The following is a 22,557-nucleotide window of genomic DNA, read 5'->3' on the forward strand; positions in this document are numbered from 1 at the left end:
CGCCCTTCCGTTGCCATGGCCGGGAGGGGCGGGCGGCGGGCGGGCGTGCTCGGTGCGGCCGTGGCTCTCCCGGGGCAGCGCCTCCCGCAGGTAACGGGGCACGGCGGGGAGAGCGTGGCCCGCTCGCCCTCAGCGGCTCGGGGGGCGCCGGGGGCGGGACGCTGCCCTGGGATCCCGCTGCCCTGGGATCCCGCTGCCCTGGGATCCCGCTGCCCTGGGATCGCGGGCAGTTAGCACGGCAGGGTCAGGAGCAGGGATGAGGTTTCCCAGGGCTGGGCGGTCTGCCGGCCGGTGGGAAGTCCGCGCTGCACTCGAGCGAACGGCGCCAAAGTTGGCAGCGTGAAACTCGGGTTCAGGAAGAGACACGAGAGGTTGGAACGCTGTGGTTTGTCTTAGTCCCTGCCGAGGTTTGGATCGGGTGGCATGGAACAGTGGGCCAAGGCGGAATAACTTGCTCAGTGACATTCAGGGTCAGGTTGTGTCAACAGACGAGGCTCTGAGTAACCTGAGGTGGTTGAAGATCACGGAATCGTTAAGGTTGGGAAAGACCTCTAAGATCATGGAATCCAGCCATTAACCCAGCACCACCATGTTCACCACTAAACCACGTCCACAGGTGCCACATCCACAGGTTGTTTGAACACTTCCAGGGATGGTGACTCTGCCCCTTTCCTGGGCAGCCTGTTCCAATGCCTGATCTCCCTTTCAGTGAAGAGATTTTTCCTCATACCCAATCTAAATATTCCATGACAAAACTTGAAGCTATTCCATGTTACCCGGTCTGTTGTTACCTGGGAGGAGAGACTGACCCCTGCCTGGCTACATCCTCCTTTCAGGTGCTTGTAGAGAGTGATAAGTTCACCCCTGAGCCTCCATTTCTCCACACTAAACAATGCCAGTTCCCTCACCTGCCCCTCTAAACCCTTCAGCAGCTTTTCCCTTCTCTGGATACGCACCTCAATGTCCTTCCTGAACTTAGGGACCCAGAAGTGGACACAGGACTCAAGGCAGCCTCACCAGTGCCAAGTACAGAGGGATAGTCACTGCCCTGATCCTGCTGGCCACACTATTGCTGACACAGGCCAGGATGTCGTTGCCCTTCTTTGCCACTTGGGCACACACTGGCTCATGTTCAGCTGCTGTCAAACAGCATCCCCAAGTCTTTTTCTGCCGGGCAGCTTTCCAGCACTCTTCCCCCAGCCTGTAGTGATGCCTGGAGTTGTGACACAAATGCAGCACCTGGCACTTGACCTTGTTGAACTTCATGCAACTGGCCTCAGCCCATCAATCCAGCCTGTCCAGACCCCCGTGCAGAGCCTTCCTGCCCTCAAGTAGAGCAACACTCCCATCCAACTTGGTGTTATCAAAGATGTCCCTGCTCTTGGCAGGGAGGCTGGACTGGATGACCTGTAAAGGTCCCTTCCAATCCAGCTCTTCATATATGAAGAGTAAGGTGCCTTGTTGCTGTGCATAAAACTCAACACACAAAACTTCCCGTTGAGCAGTGCTGCAGGTTTTTTTGGCAAGTAATACAAGATATTTACCCCAAAGCACCGCATCCTGCACCTGCAACCACCTGACATCAAAGAAAATGAATTCTAGGGTGAGGTTCCCTTTGTTTTGCTTCCTTGGGCACATCCATGCTCCCACTTTCAGCCTGCTTCTTGTGGCAGGTAGGAGTGTGCATCTGCTTCCTCAGGCAGCATCCCGGGCCTCTGGCAGCAGCACAAACAGAGTTCAGAAATATGGACTGTCTGGGGCACAGGTGTTACTTGTGAAAACACAGTGACATGTCAGGACCATTAACATTGCAGAGAGATGAATATGGGACAGGAAGTCTCTCAGCCTGGCTATGACAAAAAGCTGATAAAAATTTCATAGTTGCTGGTTGCTGGGCACTAGCTCAGCAAGTCTCTCTCCTGGGTGTTTCCTTTCTCTCTGTGTTCTCCAGTCTCTGTGTTTGGCATTAATTGCCAAATGAGTGTTTATTGCTTAATGACTTCTAAGTCCAGTTTATGCAATCAAGCAGTCGTAGAAATGCATTTCAAAAGAAATCTATTCCTTTTAACAGCCATGCTGTTTTGTGTTACATTCCCACTGATGTTTGCTCTCTGGAGGAGAAATGTGGATATAGGAAGTGTAAAAATTAATATCTTTAGAAATGTTTTTCTTTCTTTAAAGAGAGTGGACCGAGCCTCTGAGTATGCTCTCTCTGAAGCTTTTCCCCTTCAAAAGTCAAGGTATCCACAGAGGCCTTGGGGTCCTCTGACAAGTCTGGAAACCGCAGAACGGCTGCAAGATCATCATGAGGCCCGTGAGGAAGGTGAGCTAAAATTCTGCTTGCCACAAGCTGCCTGAAATGAACTGTTCTTGATCCAGCTTTGTTGTTCTGATCTGAACAGGCTCTTGCAAAGCTTGAGTTCACAAGAAACAGTTAATAGTCAGATGTCTTTCATCTAATGGAGAAAGGCATAAGAAGGATCAGTTGCTGAAGTTCAAGGTTGATCTTAAATGGCATACCTAAAAGAAGGATAAACTCTCTGTCTCCTGGAGATAGCAGGTCAAGAAAAGGATAAGAACTGCCCTTGAAGACACACTGTATGGTCAAAGCCAAGGTAGTGGGCTGTAGGAAACCAGGTGAAATTACCTGACATATTTCTGATAGCAGACTAGATGTGGAAATGGAGTTGCTCTATGTAAATTTCACATCTACAAATAATGATGCATAATTTTCCTCACTAATGAGCTAACTAAATATTTCTTTTTAAAGCCTGCAGCCAAAGGTGCTTGCTGCAGTTTGAAAGTAAGGCTGTGGTAGATTTAAAAAACAAAGAGGAGGGAAATTATCACCCATCAGTGCTGGGAATATGTCTGCAGTGTAAAAAGCTGATAGGAGACAGGATTTTAAAAACTGAGTTAACCGCTCTTTTACGAGTCAGCATTACAGAACAGGATGATGACACATCTTAAGAGCATCCACTTCAATACAGGAAGTCAGCTTTTTCACTTGTCATCATCAAGGGTTCAACTGACAACATGGAATACACTTACCTACTTAGAGTGCACTGTCTGAATGCATTATACAGCACAGAGGCTCCAAAGGAGCTGTCTTGGCTTTGGTGAAAAGCCTTGTCTTTTCCTTGGGTGAAAAGGTTCCTTGCTTTCCTCACGTTTCTTTAATATTTTTGTTTCTCTGCTAGGGTTTTCCTTTTAATAGCTACCAATCTCTCAGAACTGTTCCTAGCTCAACTGAACTTCTTTTATCTGGAATCCATTATTACAATACTTAGTGGTATTAACTACACATAGCCCACTTTTCAAAGGAAGGTGTCAATAAGAGAAGTGCCAGAACGCTTTTCTTCCAGTTATGAGAAGATCACAAATCCCAGTCAAAAAAGTAACCCTTCCCCAAGTGGCAAGTTGTTTCTGCTCTTCTTTCTGTTACCAGATATATTTCCCTGTTCTGAGCTGGCCTGAGAGATTATGAAAGAGAATAAAAGTGATTGAAGGACAACAAACATTAGATTTATGCTTTCTTCAAAAAACACACCATTTTTTAGGAAAGTTTGAAAAAGGCTTTATTGCCTTAGAAATACCAGGGAGCATCTTCACTTTGTGTTGGGAAATATTTGGAGCAGCTGTTTGCTCCTGTCTGTTGACTGTGTGCCTTACACTGTGTAATGACTCCCACTAGAGTGGCTGCCGAGATCCCAGCTCCTTGTCCATCCTCATCGCACGGACGGCTGAGGATGGCTCCACTTCTTGTGGGGCTGCTCCTGACGCCTTGCAGTTTACAGCCCTGTGTCCTGCTTCAGGAACAGCTTGGCCACCCATACAGCAAGGTCAGCTGGTTTCTTGAGGCAGCAGACACGTGAGCTGACCTTGCTTTTGAGAAGGAACTCTGAAAAAGGAATTCTTTTGTTTTTCCACAGAAGACTGGAGATGCAAACAGTCCATTGAAGGACTTCATACCCAGCTGTTCATTAGGCATTTGAGCTCACTGAGGAGCACCACATCCATCATAGGTGCATTCCTGTAGCTGCAGTCTTAACCCTGAGTCCCAGGTGCAGTTTGCCACCTGACAGATTCGTAGACTCTCCAGTAGCTCATGTGGTACTTGCAAAGGGTTAACCTGTACAGATGAAGCAAATGTTTGTCCAAACAGCAGTTCTTCTGAATTTAGCATATGACAGCCTTGGCTGTAGATGTGGAAACCATCTAAGTGTCTACAAGTGCAGTGGTAAAACATATGAAAACTATCTGAGTTATGAATTATCTCATGTGAATTCCATCTCCTCAATAAATGCTGTAAAATAATCACGAGTGATCTAAATGCCCATGGAATCATAGTTGGAAAAATAAGGAGGACAAGAATTAATTTGTGACACATGTGACAGGGACAAAATTTGGCACCTTTTCTTCCTGTTCTTTTATAGATCAAGAAGATGAGAACCGAACTATTAGCTTTATTCCATTTTCTGTTGCCGATCAGCTTGCAGTCATTCTCAGCGTACAGCTATCCCAGACTATTGCTAATTTACACTTAGCCATATAGTTTTTTTACGCAAGTGAAGTCATCGGTCTCTTTCTTCATGGTAGCCCAGGAGCTGCTCAGTAAGTGGATGAAGTCCAAACTGCAACTGGAGCTGAGTGATGGAGAAGAGGAAGTTGACTCTGTCCTTCAGGAAGAGCCTCCTGCAGCCCCTCCGAAGTATGAGCACTTTGATGGTGAGAGCACTGCAAAGCAAGTCCTGGTTTCGTCTCTGAGGCTGTGCTGGGGAAGGAGGTCAGGTCTTATGGTTTATCAGACTGAGAGGTAACAGTTGTTTTGAGGCCAGGACAGTGGACTCAGTAGAAACAAGATTAAAGATGATGATTTTTGTCCCCCAGCTCTTACAGCATTTTGCTGTATGACTGCATAAATGCACCTCATAATCATTCAGTGTCTCCCCTTGTAAAAGAGAATTTTTTTTTCTTTTGTGAACCTGTATTTTTGAGGCCTGTCAAGTTTATACAGCCGTTTGAGATGCTGAGAGGTGGGACAGTAAAAAATGGATGAAACATTGTTAGTGCTCTAGCGTGTTCAGTGGGAGACTGATTAAGACTCTGGGGATAAATGGAGTGCAGTCAGTGTGTCCACGTTCATCAGAAATGCATTCACAGTCTGGGGAAGTGATCCCTTTAATTACATTAGGCTTTGTGATCTGAGAAGGGTTTATTCATTTCAGACTAGCCTGAGATAATCTGAATTTCTCATTTCAGACTTGTGCAGCTATCTGGAATGTGAAATGGAAAGTTCCTCTGTCCAGAAATACCTTCAGCATCTTTTGCAGAGTGAAGTTGTGAACTGTGGTATAGCAAAACACCTTAGACTTGAAGAGATCAAGGAAAAAAAAAAACATGCAGATCCACGAATAATCATGGAGCTCAGACACAAGCAGGTGAGCAGGCAAGGCAGCTCAGTTAAAAGGAATAAGATGGAGGATTATAGGATTAGAGTAAATGCTCAGTGATACCTCCCCAGTATTCTCTCAGAGCCTGCAATAATCTCTGACTTGGAAGCAACTACCCAAAGATACTCTTCCCCAGTTCAGCTGAAACTTTACTTCATTTCCATGTGCACATTAGCCATTCAGCAGTAGCTTGCACAGTCAGCTTTCACTAAAACTGTTCAGGTTTTCTCCCTTTTTCTGAAGACTTCCAGGAAGAGCTGCCATAGCAGTCAGTTCTGAATTTGCTCCCATTAAGGAATATTGATTTAATTTCACTCTCTCACATGGTCAAGAGCAGAATCTCTCCAGTCAGTGCCAGCTACGGGTAGGGTTTCTTTCTTAATGTGAAAGGTGGATTGTGACCCAGCCTGGCAGTCTACAGGGAGCTTCAAATTCTTCAGCCTTTGGTGCTTGCTCTCCGATTTTGCCGATTTCCTCCTTCCCAGGTGAAAGAAAACCGAATGAGGCATCAGAAGGCTTTAGAGCTTCAGAGACAAAAAGAGTCCCTGAAGAAAGCAATTCTGTCTGAGGCCAGGCTCCAAGCACAGGAGGAGGATAGAAGGAAGGCCCTGCAGGCTAAGAAGGAGGAGGAGGAGATCCAGAGGGAAATGGTGAAGCTTCGAAAGGAAATGGCTGAGAAGAAGCACACTGTGGCAAAAGTTTGGAGAATGTAAGGAAGAGGGTGTGTGGGTATGTGTGTGTGTAGAGATATGAAAGCACTTATCAGCTCCTTTTGTTAAATGTAAGAGCAGTGGTGATCCCAAACAAAACAGCTGTTATTGTCTCTGAACTCTCCCAAAACCTTTTAGCCTTTTGTTACCAACATCAGTGACAGAGTTTTCCATGAGTGGGAAGGTGGGCTAATATAGTGTTATCCTCTCCTCAGCCATTATGGTATGTGCACTGAAACACAAAGCAGGAGTGTGTTTGCACCACTGTACATTCTCTCCATCAGCTCTGTGGCTACATCCAGCCTTGTTAGCATCTAATGCCACCAGAAAGCCAGTACACAGAAAAAAATAAAAGAAAAAAATAGTCTGTGTTGAAAGCCTAGCACTTGCAATACTTTCCCTACTATGAAAGATAAAAGAGCATTCTTGGCTGAGGATTCTGCAGAGACATAATTTTTTTCTTTTGCTGAGCTTGGATTGTCACAGAGATGTCACTTTTAGGAATGCCATTTATTTACTTAGGCAGCCCTGAGATCCTAAATCTTCTCATACAAGTGCTTAAATGAAATATTTACTGAAATTATTTACTATTTTCTTCTGCCTTCTATATTTAGAAAATGTACCAGACTGTTTAATCTCTGGGACCCCAAACCATTACAGAGGTGGTTTTTAAGAAGGCCAAGTTAAAATAATCAGCAACTTTCTAAGCTGTAGAGGTGGTTCTTTTGGAATTGGCCAGAAAGAGAAGGTATTAGATGTATATCAGATATTAGATCTGTATGTTTGTTCACTTTGCAGGGAGGGGAAGATACAAAAAAAACCTCAGAAGCTGTCAGTGCAGGAGGTGTCTGTTACTGTGTCACCACCCCTGGTCCTGAAGAGAGAAGAGCAAGGAGAAGAGAAACAGAGAAGGACTCAGGAGCTGCTGCACAGGATTCACATCAGTAAGCAGAGAGTGAGCATCACCTTTCTTTATCTGAGACTCTGAGCTCCCTGCCCTTGGCTACCATTTGGAAAATGAAGTAAGAAGTCATGGTTATGCAGAAGTTTTTACTTTTTCCAAGACCTCCTGATACCAGGAATGTATGAGAGCAGGGCAAAAAGTGTCTTATAAGACTAGGAGCAAGAAATCCTGAGGTGCCAACCCCAGTGGGCCTGTGCCTCCAGTGTACTTAGTGGGACATTTCACTTAGAATTGTGGAAAAGCTCTCAAGACAAGTGAGACCATAAAGGCTTCTGCAATCAAGAAATAAGGGGATATACAGAGTAGGAAGTGGAGTGAGATTTGTTTTCCCTCAAGGAAGGAAATAAAAGGAGAAAGTGGCAGAAAAAAGGCCTGAGAAGCCCTTATTGTGTGTGTGGGAAGGCATTTTAAAGACTGCTTTGCAGACTCTATTTCAGGAACAGGGAGAGGAAAGAGAAATGCTGCAGCCTGAGATGAATTTGGAGCTCTGAGAGTTGATGCACGCCAGGACATCCACAGTAACAGGTTCCTCAGGGACCCCCTTCCACTCGGTGCAGTAGGATATTCTGTGTTACTGCAACAGCTCTTTCGAGGCAAACAAACTTTAATAATTCCTAGTAGGAACCTCTTTCTTTTACCTTCATTTTTCTGGTACCATGGTCAGCTCTGGGTTAAACACGTATCAAATACTTGCAACTGAAGAGTGATCTTTTAGTACTGAATAATTTTCTATGGGCAGTCTGAGCAAAGGGAATAAATTTCCTGAGTGGAGGTATGAATGCTATCCATCACATAATGTTTTCAATTAATAGAGCAGTCATCATCGTTGATGTCTATATGTCTACATCTAGGGGTTTTTTCAGCAGAAGAGTCCCATCATTTTTATGGTGATTCTCCTCACAGCTCAATCCATCTGCCCATCTGCTGGATTTGAGTTTGGCTTGCTATTTAGCAGTACACAACCTCTCTCCAGCACAGTCTAAGCTGTGAAGATAAGCCTGAATGAAACCACAGAACAATTCAGGACTGGCGTAATGGGAGAAGCCACAGCTTGGCTGAGCTAAGCAATAGTGACATTTTGATTACTTTCCTAAAGCAGAAAGAAACAGCTAATGCATTGACTTTTTGTAAGTCTCCATTTGAAGATTTCAAGTGAGAGAGGAATGCAATTAACACAAGGCACTATGACAAAAAGGGAACAGCAGAGTCCTGTGAGTTGACCCACTTGGAGGATCAAAATGAACAGTGTCTGCAGTGACCGGGCGAGAATTATGGGGTAGATTAGATAGCAAATTGCTGCTCTGTACAATGTAAATTACTCCCAAAGGCAGCGAGTCTAATTACACAATAGGGGAAAGGTTTGGCTTCCTACTGGAACAAGGATGAGCTGAGGTGGTGTCATAAATTCACTCTAGGATGTGACTTGATTTTTGTCTAAGTTAAAAAAAAAATTTTTTTAAAGCAGGACTTCTTCACACGTGTTCTCATCTGTAACATCTTAGACATTTTCTAGATTTAAGAATATTTTCCATGTCTCTAGAAATTCTACGTTCCTCACCCATTTCATTCCTTTACACTTGGTGAACTAAGTGCATTTCATTCCAAAGCATGGATCCCCATGATATGATGTCTCTTTTTAGACCCTTTCTGCTTTTTGTAGAAGACCTGCACATGCTCTGCAATACTTTTTTTTCTTTATCCTCAAGGTAATTGTTGAAAATGAGGATTCTAAAAAGAATCTCAAAAAGGAAAGTTAGAATAGGCAAAGGGCGGAGAGGATCAGTATTTGTGTGGCAGACTGTATCTTGCTCATTGGTTTTTTGAAACTCTCCCATGCAGTGCTTGCAACGACATTTCTCTGCTTGGCTGAAAGTCATTCTGGAGCACAGAATTAAAATGGGAAAAGCCAGAGCCCTTGCTGACTGGAGATGCCAACTGAAGGCCCTGCGAGCTTGGAGAAACTATGCTTGGGCCCAGAAAGTAGAGCAGGAGACACAGCAATTGGAAGTTCATCTCCAAGATCAAAACAGGTACTGACCCTTTACTGTGGAATTCCTCCTACTGCATCCGTACTTGGGCAGAGTGGTGATCAGGGACTGTAAAAGGAGCCTGTCAGTTACCCAGCAGGAGGGAAACAGCAGCTTTTTGAGAAAATTGTTACACTGCCTGCAGTCTGCCAGAGGCATTGTGGCACAGATGAAAAGGAGGACAGATAGAAACAAGTGCTTTAGCACTTTCCAACAAGCCTCAGTCTCTCTGTAGGTATCTTTCCTAGAAATCTCACCCTGGCTCGCTCTGGCCTCCAGAGAATATGAGTTGCCAAATTTATTCCTGATTAATGTATTTGCTGTTGCAGTAGTAGTGTAGCAGAGATCATTTTAGCCAGTGCCTTTGATTAAGGAGGCTGTTGGATGAATTTCCTACCATCCAGAGAAACACTGCTCTTGCAGGTGTCTGGCAGGCTGCAGTGGTGAGACACTGTCACTTCCCTATATGCAGCTGGCCAGGGAACATGATACCTCTTTCGCAACTATCCTGCATTCCAGAGATGACACAGGAAATTGCAAAGTGTGAACTAGTGAAACTTAATTCAGAATAGCAGCCATCCTTTCTGCCCTCCCACTCGTCCTTGGACAAGCTCTGTACAACTTCAGAGGGCCTTCAGAGTTAAGCAACAAAAGGAAATGATGTGGCTTTGTGCCTTGGCAGAAGCCTCACTCCTGCCATAACACAAACGTTTTGTCATTCAGGAAAACCCAACTGGCTGTGGAGCACAACGAGCGACGGCTCCTGCGCTGCTGCTTTCTGGCCTGGCAGCGCTGGAGCCGAGCAGAGACAGAACAGCGAGAGCTGCAGATCAAGAGGGTGCAGACAAGGAGAAAGATGGAACAGCTGCTGGAGGCTGTGTCACGGGGGAAAGGTGGGGACAGGCCACTGGAGGTTAACAAGCCTGGGACAGCAGAAGGAAACAATCATCAAGATTTACAGCAAGACAAGGTAAATCCTTCCCATGTAGTTTTGCCTATTGGCATAGCTGTACTCTTAGAAAGTACTTACTTTATGCAATCTGAAATAAAAAGTACATTGTCCCAGAGGAAAGCTTCTTTCCCAGGGTGACCCCCAAATACCTGCCTGCAGCTGTTCAGAAGAGATGTCTAAAAATCAGAGGTAAATGTGAAGGACGATGGATGAGTTTTAAAAATAATCTCTAGTGCTGCCAAAGAACAACCCTTCATGTACTCTGATCGCAATGAGCATCCCACCCCCAGATCACTTTTACTGAGAGATTAGTTACATCTTTGATGCCAGCTTAGACTGAAAAAGAATAACTTGACTGCATGACAAGAGATATTTTTCATGCCAGTGCAGCTCTCCAGCTTTTAAGTATGGGGAAAAATAGAGGCTGTCACTGGCTATTTCAGGATAATGCGCATCACAGGGAGGTAAGAGAGGAGAATCAGAGGTTGCTTCCTTAAATTGTCTTTTGTCAGGTTGGATCCCCACCTTCCCTTCTGTCTATAAAACCTGTACCACAGCAGTATCCTGATGTCAGTATTAGAGCCCACACACACGTATTACAGGTCAAGCTTTCTGTTTGTCTAAGTGTAACCAAAAGTTGATTTCTTTCAGTGCTTATACTATCCTAGTAGGCCCCTATTTTTCTTCTGCTGCACTGATAAAATCTGTGCTGAAGGAATGGAACTGAATTTAGGGTTTGACCTAGGAATCAGAAAGCAGACCTTACAGCTGATGCCTCTTCAGAGAATGACCATGTGTCAGAAAGGTGCAGCCTCATTCCCCACTGTGCACCTGTTTCATGGTAACATTTATCAAAGCTGGAAAAGAGGCATGAGGAAGCAGCACCTTGCAGACTTCCGTCTAAAAGAGGACTGTTCAGTAGATCAGTTGTGTAGACCACTTCAACAACTGTTTTTAATTTTATTCTCCATCTGAGTGCTGAGCAGGGACAACACAGTCCAAAATGGAGTGTGCTAATCCCTGAAAAATGAGCTGTCCTAAGCCATGCTCCCTGACAAAATAGCCAGGATGTATTCCTGCCAAAGCTCTTGCCTCATCAGGACTTTTTCCTCCTGGTGAAATGGCACTCAGCTCCTTAAGAGTTCTTCCCCACAGCCTCCACTTTGTGCATAATGGGGCCCCTCTGGCCTGACTGGATAAAGACTGCATAGCTGAGATTACCCTACTTCTCAGGCATCTCACTAGATTTGCATTAAAAAAAACACTATGCAGGAAGGGTAGGCGAGTGCTTAGTTTTAATCAATGCCAAATTTTCCTAATTTCTTTTTTTTTCCCCTAGCCAACTGAAACTCACCTCATACAGAAACAGCCTGACCAGACCAGAGACCAGTCTAGCTGGGATGTTGTTCACACATCTCATTTCCGCAGAAACCCCAAATTTGCCTGGGAGATTACCATAAGACATGCAGCCCTGAGTTCCCAGGACCAGGCTATGTACAAGAATCAAATAGCCACTGTCCTCCAGCAGTTCCAGGCACTCAGTCCAAAGACCTCTCCTGCTTATGGTAGCCGTTTTGAGCACCGTCACGCCTTCCAGCAACGTGTGATTGAGGAGCAGAGGCAGCAGCTTCAGAAACAGCAAGAGCTGATCCTTAAACTGCAGGAACATCAGAAGCTGAGCAGAGATAAAGAAGAGGCAGCACAAGCTACGGCTGTAACCCAGACGTTTAACAATTCTGTTTCTCAAACCAGGGAGGAAAAACAATCCAGAAGCAAGAATACAACCCCTTTGAGGTATATGCCCTCAATAAAGCAGGGTCAGTTAGTCATCCTGTCTCATTCCCACTCAAGCTGAGCCAGAATTTGCTAAGCATGTTTCAGTCATGTTAGTGCTACCTGCTGTTCCTCTCAGCTGTGACTTAGCCTCAAGGGAAGTATCAGACTAGCCGCAGTTCTCTCTCCTTCTCACCTTCTGCACTGGCTCAACACCAGGTGATCTCTACTTAGGATCCACTTAGAAACAGCAACACCAGTGCCACCCATAGTAGCAGCAGGGATCTATTTAGTCATGAAAAGAAGGAGTATCATCCTCCATATTTCAGACCATGCAGCAGCCCTGGAACTCAGTTCCTTTGCAAGGATGCATCATCAGTCCCATTTCAAGCAGAAGAAGGGTGTATCAGGGATAATGCAGCACAATGGAGAACAGAAGCTGCAAGGCCATAGGTGGTAGGTATGAGATGTAGTTTGACCACATTCACTGAAGAATTTCTTTACTCTTTTCTTTCATAGCCTACCTGATTCTCATGGGCCAGGAAACACAAGGGCAGCAGTGCAAGGCAGGAGGCCCTCCAGCTGGCTGACCTCACCTCATCCCGTACTGAAAGGTATTGTTCTAGATAGCAAAGACCATTCCAGACCGCTTTTCTCAACAGCTTATCTGGAAATGTCTCTCTTTGCCTCAGCTTTGCTGGTTGATGATTTTATGCAAGTAAAATTCTGCATTCTCTTTCCCAGTCTGATGAGTGCTGTGAGAGAGAGTGAGCTGTTTTCCTATCTGAGACAGGCATCTGTGAAGCCTGGGACACTGCAAACCCCTCATGCCCACACTTAGTACACTGTTGTGGCAGTTAGTCCTAACACCTGTGGTTGTCTCTGCTATGACAAAACTCAGAGAGAGAAGCTGTACAGGGTTTGTTGCCATTAGTCTCATTCCCTTCGTCATGCATGTAGGAACCCAGAGTGCAGAGAATATTTCTCTGCCTGTTTTGAAGGGGTTTTACCCCCCTGAACAACAGTGTTTTGACCTCCAACCTTGGAAAAAACTGCCTACTATTAGAAAAGAACTAGAAACTAAACCGGTGTGAATTAGGTGATAGAATACTATGTGATATTACCACAGGGTGAAAAATTTAGTTTTTAGGTCTATTTGCATAATAAATAGATAAAAGTAGAAAACCTCAAAATGGAGGATAAGTTGTAGTTAAAAGCTTCTTTCTTCTTCTTCACTAACTCCATATTTTGCAGCAGTAGTGGTCTGGGATGATTGGATAAAGAATTCCACAGTTCCTGTCTACATGATTTAGGAACTTGTTGGACATTGGTAAAAAAGTGAAAATATCTTGCATTTTTTTAATTGGGTAATTTATCTTTAAAAGGCTGTGTAAATCTTGATAATTAGGCTTTTCTCCTGCATTCTCTGCTCTGTGCTGTGTCTGGGTCATGCCAGTGACTGTTTCTCTGATAAGACTTAATAAACAACTATCTAGCAGCTGTGAAGGCTGAAAGTCTCCGTTTGTCTCTCGAACTAACTCCTGGCAAGGACTTTAAAAACTCTCTCCCATCAGGAGAGATTCGATTTATGGCACAGATCTGTGTCAATGCATCCAAGTAACATTCAAACTGGCCAGTCATTTTCATCCAGCTTTGACAGAGGTGTTGAGATTTCAAAGGGAATTAAATGCCTAGTGAGACAACAGTAGCCAGGCTGGGGAAGGAACTCCAGATCCCTGCCTTTTTTGAGATATCTCCCCTTCTCTGGCCACACTGGAACAGCATTTTCACAATAAATATGCAACACAGCCTTTTCATCAGTAAATTAGGATTCTGGTTATATCCTATGGTGAAGTTCTTCTGCATCAATGCACAGTAGTCACAGCCTGCATGAAAGGTTACCTGGAATATAATCATTGTGATGTTTCAATAGTTTGGGCATCACCAGACCTTTTTTGCCATGATAGTTGGGCATTAATAGTTGCCTTTCACTACCTGTGTTCAGCTCTAACGCTATCTAGTCCAAGCCATCATTCACCCTGATTTGCCTGAACTCTGCACACCTTAGAGACAGCAAGCATTCAAGTGTTTGTGTTTAAAGATCCCCAAAAAAATCCAGTGATGAAGTTATCACTGCATGGTTTTCCCTTGCCAGAGAACCCTGGGACAGCTGAGAGGAGAAGAGAATCTGAGGAAACCTATTACCACAGGCCTGGTTCCTACGGTATATCACCGTGTCCTGCAGCCATAGGGAGGAGGAGGAGAGAAGATCCAACAGGCAGGAATTGTGCAGCAAGATTGATTTATTTAATTATTTTACAAACCTTTTATAGACTTTTTTCTTCATAGTCTAATTGGACAAGAGACCAGCCACCCCTTGGGGGTGATTGGCCAAAATCCTAAAACATCCATTGTCAAAATATTTTCTACAATACCATAAACAAGACTTTCCAAGGTTGCAGGTGGCTTGGTTGTTTACATTCCCTGCTACCTCTTCTGTGAGAGAGAAAAGTTTCTCACGGACTTAGAAAATAACAAGAAGTCCTCGCTAGCAGCATTTTTGTACCTACAGAAACCTACTGTGTTCAAAACACTTCAATGCCTCCCAGTTATTGACTGCTCCAGCCTTTGCTTTGTCTGCAACTGCAGAGGAAGCAAGCACAGGTTCCCAACTCTTCTGCATGTTCTGTGTGTAGCACCTTTGCTGATGGCCAGCAAGATCCCTGCATTGCAATTTACCTTCCAAAAGAAGCATTATGCAGCAGTTTCTTACTAGTGGGACCAAGTACCTGTATGTCACTGTGACAGTGATGCTTTCTGTCATGAAATTGCTTTTAAATAAGCAGTTAGAGCTTACTGGAGACCTTACAGCAATTGCTGCTAAATGATGTGCCCTAAGCCTCAGCCCTCAATCAGGAAAGGCAGGGACAAACCTGAACACAGCTTCTTTCATAACTAAGCCTTATGGCTGTGCCTGTCAACCAAGGAGGGTGGAGAGAATGTCATTACTGTGGTCCTGAGTCATCTCAAAAACATTTTTAGGTTCCTTGTTCACAACACTGCTGGCTGTAAGAGGCTGCAGAAAGCAAGTCCCTTTGTGCTGGCATTGCCAGGGCAGTGGGGCCCGGCATAGAGTGATGCATCCTTGTTCACCAAACTTCTGCTATAACACTGTAGCTCATTTCCTCTAAGCTTTATGTCTTCTGTTTCTGTAGGGATGGAGGAGAGAGCAATTCAGCGAGCAGAACAGAAGAGGAAACTAGAAGAAGCCAAACAACGAAAAACAGAGGAAAAACTGGTAAGGAAAGTGGAAAATGAAATAAAGTGTCTTTCATATCATTCCAGTTACAAGAAATGCTGATTTAACCCCAGAGTCAGGGACCAAGAAAAAGCCCTTTATCCAAAGCAGGAGTTTTATGACTTGTGAGAAAGCAAATGTCCATCACACATCAAAAGAAGTAGTTAGAGCTGCTTTTGCAGCACCAGCCCTGCTATAGCATAGGCAGACACTTCAACTTGAAGTCACAGTTCTAGAAGCAGCCTCCCCTATCACCCCCCTTTTTTCACACCTACCCCATGATTGTAGCTTGTCTTTGCTGAGAACGGTAAGGGTGGAAGTGCACACAGAGATCCACTTGATGGGACCTGGCAGTGATGGGGTTCCCCTCCCTGCCTTTCCTCTCTGGTCCCATGCAGCTTGAGGACATGCAGTCTTGCCTGGTAAAAATCTGCACCTTTTAGCAAATCGCTGCTGAAGAGGGAAGATACTGACAATGTCTGTATAGCTAATACACAAATTCTGTGATACACATCAAACAGAGGAGCCTTCTAAGTTAGGGTATTAAACTGTTACTGAAAACACTGCTAGTAAGTTGCATTAGGAGTAGAAAGTGTTATCTTCAGTGTTTGGGGAAAGAAATGTTTGGGTACCTGTAACGCTGCTTTGCATGTGGAAATTAAACTTGAGAGCAGGGCCCAGGGATTCAGAACTGACTTCAGTAATCAAATTCTCAATAAATGACTTGGTGTGTGGTTTACATTTTTTTAGAGGAAGAGTGGACAAATACTGTAACTTATGGCAAAGAAAGATAAACATGTACATACATAGAAAAATAAATAGATAGATTGATGCAGATATGTATATAGGTAGTAAAAAGGACAGTCCCTCCTTCCTGTCCCTTCCACAGATCACTGTTGAGCAGAGATCATGTCTAGTATGTGAAAAGGTCTGCTTTCTTCTGAAGTTCCAGATGCTGGTCAATACTAGAGGAACAGTAGGAAAGTTTAAAGATCTGTGTTCATGGAAAAGGTCACATGAAACAAATTGAATTTCACCTTTCTCCATTTCAAGGCCCAGCTGAAGGCTGAACAGGAAGCACGACAGAGGAAGGAAGCCGAGGAGAAGGAAGCACAGCGGGAAAAACGCCGGGAGGAGAGAAGGCAGCAGAAGCTGGTGACCAAATGTTTCACCTGTTTCTCCCCGTTTAGCAGGGATAGGGAAGAAGATCATTACCCACTGGTACTCAGTCAGCAGCCAGAGTAATGTGAACTGAAGGTCTTCACTGGTAGAGCAGAGTTCCACAGCCACGGCACCCACAATACACACTCACAATCTTCCCCTTTCTGGCAGCGTTAGGGGAAGGGCTGTGTCCCAAACGTGCTATGAAGTATATGTTGTCTGTCTCCTCAGCAGGACTAGAGGTCCCAGCTGCTGGGCATTCTCTGCTGAGACAGAGCCACATAAGCCCCCCACAGTGACAGCATGTTCAGTCTACTCTCAGACTCCATCCACTCTTGTCACCCCTCGATTGTACACAGTGATACCAGTCACAAACGTGTTTCAAAAGTAAACAAGCCTGACTGCTGTATCAAGGGCAGATTTCCACCTGAAGAATAGAAGCATTCTCTCCTTGGAGCTAACCTAGGAATATCTGCACATCATTACTGGTAGTTGGAAATTACTTGTCCTAATAACCCAAATAGTACATTTGAAATCCTACAGGAATTCAACCTACAACTACTGATCTGCTTGGAGTGTTTTAGTACGTTTGACCTTCATCCCTGAGTATCAGTCAAAAGTAGTATTTTACAGTTATGAAATGCCCACATCCCTCCCCTTTTGTTTAGGCTAAATTAAGTGATAGGGTCCATGCATAAACTCAGAACCATCTTTGGACCTCAAAGGAGGTTCCTGCCACATCATCTCCCAGGAGAAGACAGTTTGCTTTAGGACACAGGTTCTACTACATGGGGTCATGTCTGGTGTGCAGTGCTAAAGATGATACAGATCCCTATTTCCTGTCAGGTCAGAACCTCCAGCTCCAATATGATAATCTATTGTCATTGCTTAATATCCTCTTCATCCTGATGGAATTAAAACTACTGCTTTTTGTATTGCAGAAAGAACTGGAGAAGCAGAGGAGGCTGGAGAAAGAACAGCAGCTCCAGAAAAAGGCTAAAGATCATTATGAGAAGGTCCTTCTCAGAAAGCTGGGAATACTGCCATGGAAAAGGCTGAGGGAGCAAGCCAAAGAAAATGTAGTGGTAAGTGCTGAGGGTAAAGGAAATGACTGGTGCCATAACAGGAAGGGAAGAAGAGTAGATGCAGCACTTAGCAGAAGTCTTAATAGGCTTTTAGGCCAGATAGAGATGGAAAAAGCAAAAATTCTCCCTGCATACCTTGCCCTGTATTAGTTCTTTAAATCAGCCCATCTGACAATAGTCATTAAAAGCCACTAAAAACTTGCAGGGATGGCATCCTCATTTATAGCTGATTAACCAGGATTAAACAGAAAAAAAATAATTGAAGTTATATGGCATGCACCTGCCAGTTCTCATACTCCACGGCAAAGCTTATCAGTGAGATACCACCAAGCAACTTCAGCTGCAGGAGTTAACCCCAGCCTGTCATCAGGGCTTTCCCTCTCTCTGAAGTTGCTGGTACAGAGCTGGCCACTGCTAGTGGCAGGACACTTCAGGTGATAATCCAACAATCTATTCTATCCTGGCCCTATCCTCAGTGCAGAACAATGAGTGGCAGCTTCCGAGACCTCAGTGCAGGAGTATTGCTAATGAAACATTTCCACACGTGACGGACTCAGCATCCCTTATCAGGGGGAGACTGATAACACTCAGCCGTATCCTGAAGATCGAGCCAGAGCCCAGGGCTAAGTTGGAAAGCTTCCATTTAAGTCACTGGAACTGAAGCTACTCACAGTACTTCACCAAATGCACAAAGGCTTCCAGCTGGGAAGAAGTAGATGGATACAAGCTGTTCCATATGTCCACCCTGCTGGTCAGCATTATGGACAGGGTTGGACTAAGCTGTTACAGGCCATGCCTCTGCCCCATCCACAATCAGTTAAACTGAGCGTCTCATTCAAAAGGGCATTCTCTAGAAGTGATGCAGCAATGGCCTGGTAGAGAGACTGGTGGTGTTCCTTATGCTGACCCCTCTTTGTGGGATCCTGTAAGTTATTCCAGCTGTCAGAAATCTGGATTTGGGGGTGACCCAAAAAGCTGAGATGATTTTCTAGTGCACTCAGTTTTCTGTGGCGTTATACTTAGGTAGTCACCAGTTCAGGTAACCAGCTGCTGTCTCTGCTGTTTTCACTCAGGTGGCACAAAGGCATCACAGCTTGGGCCTGCAGAGGAAATGCCTGATGAGTTGGCTGCAGGATGCCCAGCAGAGTCTCAGGGAGAAGATGTCTCGGGCTGAGGACTTCTACTCCCAAATGTTACTGAGGCGGGGCTTCAGGAACTGGCTAAAGGTTGGCCTGCACCACAGTGGAGAAATGACACCAAGAGAGCTGGCTGCTGCCACACTCTCCCCTCACCACAGTGCAAATTCACTCAGCTGTAGCACAACCTCTGCAGAGTTTTGCTATCCCCATTCCAGCAACATTATTCCCTTCTTCAGAGACCTTCTCTCAGCTGCTCGCTCTCCATCACTATCTTCCACCCAGAAGTTTCTCCTACACACTGCTCCTCCACCCTCTGCTCTCTCACCCTGCTCCCTGCTGGTTTTCCTCCACTCCTGTACCCACTACCCTTCATGTGCCCACTACCCTTCACTGCCACAATCTCAGCACTGCTCTATTTATTGGGCCAGAGGTTGGGATAGAAAAGAAGAAAAAAAGCCATTCTCACCTGTTTCTTTGTCCTCCTCCCCAGTACAAGGATTATCTCTCCACTCAGGAGGAGAGAGCAGATACCTTCCACACAGTCTGCCTCATGAGGAAGTACTTCTGGGCATGGTTTGATCATATCATGGAGGAAAAAAGGGCCTTATGGGAGAGGCTGAAGATTGCTACTGAACACAGTAATAAGTAAGTGTATGCCCTGACCAGCAGTCCTTTTTACTTCAGTTTAATATACCCTGTAGATGATTTTAGGGACTACTTTTGACAGGTCAGCTGCTCTCCAGGAACACAGGAAAAACAGGTTCTATACTGCTGGTGTTTTGCTTCTGTGATATGCACAGACAGCATCAGCTGGTTTATGCTAAGTTTCCATGCAGCCTGGAAATGAAAGTGTAATGGCATCCTGCACAGGACTTCTAAATCTCAAAAAAAGAGAATACAGTGAAAGCCTAAGTAAGGATAAGTAGCTGAAACTTTCTAAGCTGATTAGCAGATCTGGCCACGCAGCTTTTGCTAAAAGCTGCCTTAGGAAAATCTTTAAGTACAATTATAGCAAGCCAAATGATTGTGTAGGAATTACATAGTACTTTTTTGTCCACAGCAGATTATTTAGTTCTTAAATCCAAAGTTGATCAACTAGAAATCCTACTTAAGGAGTCTTTACATTTTTGCCATCACCAGCCTATCTTGACAGCAAAAACTAGAGCAGTCAGTTCTACCAATCATGACTAGAGCTGGACACACCCAGTCCACTCCTTGTCCCATAAAAAGCATTCTAGCAGGAAGAAAAAACTATTGTCAAAGTTCAGCAGAAAACAGAAGTCTGTTCACCTGCCTCACCATGAAAGAGCATGGTAGTTTTATGCAGTCATGAATAGGCTGTGCCTTTGCACAGCCCCAATGGGATCTGCAGCACCTTGGAGGAAGAATTGAATTAAATTAAATTCACCTCTTACATAGTAGGGCAGACCTGTTCTAGCTTGCTGCATCAGTAAGTTCTGAATAGTGCACAGTTTAATAAGCCAGCAAACTGGAGGAACCAGGGGAAAGTCAAACCCAGGAAGAGACTGGATTCGTTCTACATATGACCTCCTATTAGGAGCACAATCACCTGTCATTCCTTATTATCTCTTCCCCCACCAGCAAAAGGCAGTTCAGACCTTGCCATAACAAACTCTTCTTTAGACAGGACTGTTGGTCCCTATTACCCATGTGGGAACCCAGGGCAGGGCACCTGTGATGGGGTGATTAAAATCAGGTAAGAATTGGAGCCCAGCTGCCTCCATTCCCAAGGGGTTGGTCTGGACCAAATGAACCTGCATTTTTCCTAAAGAAACTTCTTTCAGAGGCCCTGTTTATTCCTCAGAAAACCTCTTTCATCTTTAGAGTTCTAAGCAAACACCAGCTAATGAATCCTGTCAGAGAGAAGAGCAAAATTCTTGGTGGAGAGGAATAGAAAAGGGAAATATGTTATTTTTCCCCAGCATGATTGACATATCAATGAAATGGTCTGCATGTAGATGCTTAACATGTGACAGCCCTGAGTATCAGCAGAAAGGACAAATCCTTGAGATTTGAATTCCCCCCTCAAATAGGAGTGCTCTTTTGATTGCCTGTTATGTTATGAACACATCTGCACGTTGTCACCTTGTTCCTTGTGTCCCTAATTTCTTTAAGGAGACTTACACTGAACGCATTCAAGGCATGGAGGCAGTACCCATTACTGATGAAAAAGGAAAGGGAAAGAGAAGAAAGAAGAAACCAGCTACGTAGGAGAGTAGCTGAAATTCTCCCCAACTTCCAGACATGACAGAAGAGAGCCAGATGAGATGGGAAGGAGACAACAAGACCGATTCTCTTCAGTTCTATCTCCCTGCTGACTGAAACAAGTCCAAGGGGAAGGCTGACCAAGTGCAGAGGGTCTTATATCCAAAGGGAGCTCCCTGTGGTCACTGTTGTTGTAAACAAAGCATAGATGGAAGCTTATCTGACAGTTTCACTTTACACTTCATGGAGTCGTTCCCCTCAAGCTCCTCCTTGGGGAGGACCCCACAAGCCTCCGTAGGGGTGTCTTGGCTGGTGGCTATGAACCCCAGATAACCAAAGCCTAGCACGGGGTGTGTTTGAGGCTAAGGCCATTTCCACATGCAGAGCTGCAGCACTGACATGAATCTTCCTTCATCCAAGGAAGCACAGAACTGAACTTCATCTCTTTTTCCCTAAGCAGTAGCCCAGTGCTTTTCTGTTGGCAGTACTCTGGTGACAGCTTGTTCAGAGAGCAGACAGACCTGACTGTCAGCTGACCCCTAAACACTGCTATGAACTTGGCCACCCAGAGCACAGTTTCTAGCTAACTGAGCCAGGAAAGTTTGGATTAGAGGAGGTGAGGGAAGAGCTGTTTATGCAAACCCTATTTGCTAATGATCCAGATCACAGCACTGCATATGGACAATCTAAAACCTGGGTTCTTTTGCAAGAGACTGCCTTGTTTGCAGCACTGGCCAGCTCACAAACACAGTGCTTTGATTTTGGCATCAAGCGGTGATCCCAAGTTTATGAGCCTCAATTATCTTGTCATTTAAACACTTCCCAAGCTGTTTAATATTTCAGGGTATATTGTGCAAGTCTGTCTGGGCTGTTTCACTTGATCCAGTACTTCAAAGAAAAAAAGATAAAACTCCAAGAAAAAGGCAGATTGTAGCTTTTACATAAGCTAGAGCTGACATGATTAAAATGCAAGTTTCATACCTCTGTTTAACCTTAACCTGCAGCATAATGCAGACAGGGTAATGCTGTTCAGGTACAGTATGTCTTAGGAACGACTTACGGCAGGAAGCTAGAATCACTTCCGTCTCACAGCCAGATAGGCAAAGTTCTCCAAAAGCATTTGGCAGTACAGGAAGTACTTGAGTAACACCAGGAAGACAACAATAACAGTTTACTGTTCTCTTGTAACAGATCATTTGTAAAACCCATATATGCACTGAAAATTTCCAATAAACCAAAATCTGAAACGAATACAACTGAGCTGTTGGTGCAGATTGTGTCAGAAGCCAACTGAATGGCACTGGACAGAAGGCCAGAACCAGGGACCTAGACCAGCACTAAATGCTGCAGAGTGGCATAGGTGGGTGCCCGAGCACAGCAGCACACTCCAGAGCTTTAGCACTGGGAATCTGTCCATGTAGACACAGGGATATGGTCAGAGACTCTCCCTGCCCACAAAGCCAGGCTGTCACACAGGCTGTTGGTGCAGGTCTGAAGACAGCTGTCACTCCCAGGTACCTCCCACAGCCATCCTGTGCAACACCCGAACATTCCCCATATCCCAAAGGCGCAGTGCAGACCTGACCAGCAGCAGGTCAGACAAGCCTGTTCTCTGCAGAGAGCTGAAGGTGCCTGCATGGAGTGTGGGCAAGCTCAGACCATCTGGCTGCATTACGAGGCAGATTGTGAGAGGAAGCACAAGCTGGGAGAGGCTGGATAACTCGTGTTGCGGGGAAGAGCGGGCACTGCAGAAGGGGAGTGTTTTTTGC

At 44.9% G+C, this 22,557-nt stretch overlaps 1 protein-coding gene across 3 annotated transcripts; it reads left to right on the forward strand.

Moving 5' to 3' along the window:
- On the forward strand, positions 1 to 22,039 carry CCDC191 (coiled-coil domain containing 191). Of its 3 annotated transcripts, none has more exons than XM_032098524.1 (16): positions 1 to 90; positions 2,182 to 2,323; positions 4,600 to 4,728; positions 5,263 to 5,441; positions 5,939 to 6,162; positions 6,962 to 7,118; positions 8,967 to 9,157; positions 9,878 to 10,124; positions 11,446 to 11,900; positions 12,399 to 12,493; positions 15,095 to 15,177; positions 16,231 to 16,332; positions 17,280 to 17,423; positions 18,497 to 18,649; positions 19,053 to 19,207; positions 20,699 to 22,039. In XM_032098524.1, exons 1-16 carry the CDS (start codon positions 16 to 18, stop codon positions 20,829 to 20,831), a joined length of 2,664 nt encoding a protein of 887 aa, XP_031954415.1. In that variant the 5' UTR covers positions 1 to 15; the 3' UTR covers positions 20,832 to 22,039. The 3 variants fall into 3 exon arrangements, with proteins under 3 accessions (XP_031954415.1, XP_031954416.1, XP_031954417.1); XM_032098525.1 differs by having other exon boundaries at positions 2,236 to 2,323; XM_032098526.1 differs by lacking the exons at positions 5,939 to 6,162; positions 6,962 to 7,118.
- The last annotated feature ends 518 nt before the right edge of the window (positions 22,040 to 22,557 follow it).

This window comes from Corvus moneduloides, chromosome 2 (assembly GCF_009650955.1).
Source record: "Corvus moneduloides isolate bCorMon1 chromosome 2, bCorMon1.pri, whole genome shotgun sequence".
In the NCBI taxonomy this organism is placed as follows: domain Eukaryota; kingdom Metazoa; phylum Chordata; class Aves; order Passeriformes; family Corvidae; genus Corvus; species Corvus moneduloides.